The 4,868-nt window shown below is 51.1% G+C and overlaps 1 protein-coding gene across 1 annotated transcript; it reads left to right on the top strand.

The window, feature by feature from the left end:
- Positions 1-3,260: 3,260 nt before the first annotated feature.
- Positions 3,261-3,990, top strand: LOC130857647 (sterile alpha motif domain-containing protein 1-like). The gene is made up of 2 exons (XM_057743373.1): positions 3,261-3,316; positions 3,372-3,990. The coding sequence occupies exons 1-2, from the start codon at positions 3,261-3,263 to the stop codon at positions 3,988-3,990; spliced, it is 675 nt and encodes a 224-aa protein (XP_057599356.1).
- The last annotated feature ends 878 nt before the right edge of the window (positions 3,991-4,868 follow it).

Here is a 4,868-nt window from a genome sequence, read left to right as displayed (position 1 = left end):
CTTACATAATTTCTCAGCTGTAGGTGGCACTGGGGACCACTTCCCAGACCCCTGAACACCACACGTCTGTTGTTTTCTCTGCCATCTCTCCTTGTCTCCTATTTAGTCTCCCTTGAGATTTAACCGAGACTTCTGCTCTGTCACCGAAATCTTACCCAGAAAATTCATTCACTCTGAAGTGTTCATCGTGGGCCTGCACCCGATAGCCACCAGGCTGCAGCTCCGGCCAGTTATACGTGAGCTTCACAAGGTCATGGTTCGAGTCTCATTCACAAATGCATCCCAGGTGACCAGAGCGTGCCTGGCACACAGCATGTGCTCCGTAAGTATCTGTTACAACTTCCTGGCAGATATTTCTACCTAACTGCTCCACAAGCTAACTGACAACCGAGATCAAATGTATTGTGAAAGATACATATCAAAAGAGGACGCTATATAAACTAGATTCTCCACCCCCATCCCACCCCCGCCCGTCGCCAATATTTACAGTGGTACCTCACCCACCCATTTTGTAAGATCTCAGAAAGCAAAGGGTCATCCTTGAATCCTCGCCTGTCAAACACCAAGTTGTGTTGGTGTTACCTTCTAAATCTCTTTCAAGTCCTTCTTTTTCTTCTCATGGCCACTGCCTGGCTAGGCCACCTCAGTCTTTCACCTGGATGCCATGGCAGCACCCGCCTCAACCCCTTCCCTCCTGTAATCTCTCCCCACCACACGGCAGCCAGCTAATAAATCAGGTCTCATCCTCCCTCATCCAGGGAACCTCCTGCCTGCAGGGCAGGGCCCCAGTCCCACTGTGGCCTCAGAGTCTCCCGATGGGCACCTCCTGCCTCCCTGGCTGTCCTTCACCCTTTTTCCCCGGCCTGTGCTCCAATCAGCCTCAACTTATTTTTGCTCCTCGAACCTCCATGTGCTCTTCTTTCTGAGCCACCACTCGTGACATTCCTTCCACTTGGAAGAGACTTTCCTTTTCCTCTGACTACGTTTTACTGACTGTTTTTGTGCTCATTTTCCAGTTTCCAACTTAAAAATTCACATCCTCCAAGAAGCCTTCCCTTTCCCCCTCAAAAAAATCAAACAAAACACCCCCCAAAACTGGGATACGGCCTGCCTTGCATTCCAATAACTCCTATATCTGCACACACAGTGTTACGCCTGCTTATCCAGTTACCTGCGGTACCTGCATCTCCAGGGAAAGGCTCCTGTCTATGCAGTGCTGGGCCCAGGGCCTGGACTCAGTTGTATTTGCTAAAGGAATAGGCCAATCAGATTTAATGGGGGGAAATTTAAAGAACTGATTTTAAAAGACATTATTTTTCTGTGTTGAGAACAGCCAAAGGAGCAGTTATATCAGGGAAGGGACACTTTAGACTATGGAGGTTACCTGTATCTTGCTCTGGTGGAGGTTACATGGGGGTGGACATAGGTAAAGATCTATCAAGCTATACACTGAAGATCCGCGAGTTTTAAGTGTGTAAATCATACATCAGTAAAGAGAAGTTATTTTAAACTTACAGCATAACTCATATGGGGATATAAATATTCCTATGGGTTAAACAACTCATGCAGGATATAACAATAGAATTTACTAACAACCAAAGGAATAATGGTTCCTTAAGAAGCTAATTATTCCCCAAAGATCCAGAACTAAAAACATGGTGAAGTAATTCCTTAAGTCTTTGTTCTGGAAATGAGATTGTTTTCCAGTGACTATGCCTTACTTAAAGTTGAGGCCCTGGGACTTCCCTGGTGGTGCAGTGGTTAAGAATCCACCTGCCAATGCAGAGGACACGGGTTCCATCCTTGGTCCAGAAGATCCCACATTCTGAGGAGCAACTAAGCCCCTGTGCCACAACTACTGAGCCTGCGCTCTAGAGCCCACGAGCCACAACTACTGAGCCTGTGTGCTGCAACTACTGAAGCCTGCACCTGTGCTCTGCAACAAGCCACCACACTGAGAGGCCCATGCACCACAACGAAGAACAGCCCCCACCTGCCACAAATTTCAAAGTCATTCTCTACAGAAGTACATATACTATTTAAAAACCTCATTTCCAAATTGAGTTAATGAAGTATAGTTACATTTCTTTTCTTTTTTTTTTTTTTGACCTTGCCACGTGGCACGTGGGATCTCAGTTCCCCGACCAGGGATTGAACTCATGGCCCCTGCAGTGAAAGTGCAGAGTCTTAACCACTGGACCACCAGGGAATTCCCTAGTTATATTTCAAAGTATAAAGAATCTTAAACTATGGAAATGACAACAGCTGCTCAGTGGGGCCCACAGTGTGCTGGATATTATCACTTCCTTCTTGAATTATAGGAACAGGACACAGCATGAACTACCACTGCCCTATTAGAAATGAGCCCTGCTATCCTGACTTGTGAGCAAGAAAATTTTCCAAGCATATCAAGAAATGTAGAATTGCCTGGTTGTCTATCTTGGACTAGAACGCCGATGTCCAAGGTTTGCTTCTAACCAATAGAAAATGGAAGGGACTTAGGTGCCTGTTTTCTGGAAGTTACTCTTCATAAGGAGACAGTCCCTGTGCTTCTCACGCTGGGCTCCCTGACAGTCCCAATGGCTCTGGAGATGTGTGTTTGTTCCAACTGCTCTGCAGTCCCTTGGGCCAGGTAAAGGCCAGTTTTGAAAAAGCAATTAAAACTTTCTTCAGGTAGGGTGAAAAACACCCAAGGGACACGACAGCCATCCAAAGTAATGAGATCTAGAGCCACTAACCACTGACAGGGCACTTTCTATACTTCAGATGGGACTCACTGACTTCAGCCCATTTGGGTGATTTTTCTACAAAGGACTTCTTTCGCGCCTATTCCTGGTATTATTTCAGTGAAAGTTTCATTTTCCTTCTGTCTCCATTTACTACTGGTATTTCCACACTCAAAAGTCAAAGGAGAGAAAAAATTTAAATTCCTGATTTTCTAAGTTACTGAGGATATTACTTTATCATCAGCATCATTACCAAGTGAGGGGAATTTTTCCTTAAATTTATCAAACCTTTCCAGTACCCGAATTAGACACACTGAAAGCATCCCAGCCTGACTGCCCCTTCACCTCATGCGAAAACGGAGATAGCTAAAGGACAGATGACTGAACGTCCCCCCCCCAGATGTGCTTATCCTTAATTTGAGGTATTCTGACGCTTTTTCAAAGTATTACCCGTGAAAAGGAAATAATCTGATAAAGTTGGCGTCACAAAGGGGAGGGGAGGGGAGGGGGATGTGGGATGGGCGACGGTCAGCGATGAAGATGGAGATGGTGATGGATATGGTGGGGGTGTTGGTGGTGACGCCGGCACGGTACTCTCCCGTTTCTTCATCACCGCCTGTCCTCTCTGCCTCCTGCGTCCCCGAGTGGCCTCTGCCCGGAGAAACATAAGCCGACAGGATTTGCACCCAAGTCGCACGTCCGCGGGCGCAAGACTGCGGTGCTCAGCGAAGCAGCACCGCGTCCCCGAGCGCGGCGGCTCCGCGGGCCCCGAGCCCCCTCCGCCTCCCCCGCGCCCCCTCCGGGCCCCGCGCCCTTCTCGGCACGCTCTCGGCGGCCCCTCGGCGCGCCGGCACCGCCTCGCGGGGCGCGCACAGCCCGAGTCCCGGACCACCGGGTCGGTCTGCATCGCCCGCAGGGAGCACCCGCAACCCCGGTCCACTCCCCGCCGAGCCCCCCGGCCCGGCCACCGGTCACTTACGCCTGCGCTGGGCCCACCCGGCGGCCCCGAGACAAAAGCTGCGCGGCCGCTGCGCCGCCGGCTGCTCTTGGAGCCGCGGCTGCCGGGGACCGGGAGGAGGATGGGGCGGAGGAGACGGGGGAGGAGCGGCGGAGGGGACCGCGGAGGAGGGGCCGCCGCGCTGCCGGCCACCCAGCTGGGGCCGCCCAGACCCAAGCCCTCCTCCCCGGCCCGCCGCCCTTCCCGGTTCTTGGCAGAAAACCTCACCCCAGGGACCTGGGTACCGCCCCTCGAGGGGCGGAGTGAGAGGAAGAGGATGGAGGGAGACGGAGTGTGTGTGCGTGTGTGCGTGTGTGTGTGTGCGTGTGTGTGTGTTCCTACTTCCTAATCACGATCCTCTCCATCCACCCCCGCGTCCCCAGCAAGCTTCGGAAAATGCCAGACTCTGCCTCATGTGGGCAGCCCTGGAGGCGCTCCCACCCACCTCCTTCCAGAGCGAGCGCCCCTCCCCAGGGCGGATGTCAGGCCATTTCATGGACAGCAAAACCGAGGCTTGGGAGGTTAAGTGCCCGAAGACGCGGGGCCAGGAGGGGCTCGCCGCAGCGAGAAGGCCCGGGGCGCCAGCCCTTTAAGAGCAGGACCCACCTCTACCGGTTTTCCTCCCCAAAGCCAGGCACCTGGCGGGCTGGCAAGATTGCAGGGTGGCAACTGCGCACTCCCTCTCTGGGAGAAGTAACACTTCCGTTTGGCTCAGTGATTTGCATCTCCTTATGAAGAGTAGCTTTGATTTATTTTTATTTTTAAAACTTTTTTTTATTATGGCATTTAAAAAGTCAGAAGTAGAGCGAATAGTATTGTGAACACACAGGTGCTCGGCTTCAGCCGAAAAGACTCTCAAAATTTTCTGTTTTTTCCTTTCATCTGCTCCCCACTCCCCCATCCCCATCCCTGAGGCTAACTAAAGGCTTAAAATCAAAACAAAACAAAACAACAAAACCAACCAACCAAACAAAACCCCCAAAACATGAGGGGCATCCCTGGCGGTCCAGTGGTTAAGACTCCATGCTGGTTGCATCCCTGGTCAGGGAACTAAGATCCCACAAGCAGCACAGCCCAAAACACACACACACAAAAACAAAGAACAACAAAAAATAAAATGATCACAATATCATTATCCCATGTTA

The sequence above is a fragment of the Hippopotamus amphibius genome, chromosome 7 (assembly GCF_030028045.1).
Source record: "Hippopotamus amphibius kiboko isolate mHipAmp2 chromosome 7, mHipAmp2.hap2, whole genome shotgun sequence".
NCBI classification, from domain to species: domain Eukaryota; kingdom Metazoa; phylum Chordata; class Mammalia; order Artiodactyla; family Hippopotamidae; genus Hippopotamus; species Hippopotamus amphibius.
The sequence above is the reverse complement of the archived record's forward strand: the minus strand, read 5'-3'. Positions and strand labels throughout refer to the sequence as shown.

Bases quoted from the DNA above. Each gene is read 5' to 3' on its own strand.
- LOC130857647 (XM_057743373.1), top strand. From the start codon at position 3,261: ATGAAGATGGAGATGGTGATGGATATGGTGGGGGTGTTGGTGGTGACG. The intron at 3,317-3,371 runs GTACTCTCCCGT...TGCGTCCCCGAG, and splicing joins TTGGTGGTGACGCCGGCACG to TGGCCTCTGCCCGGAGAAAC.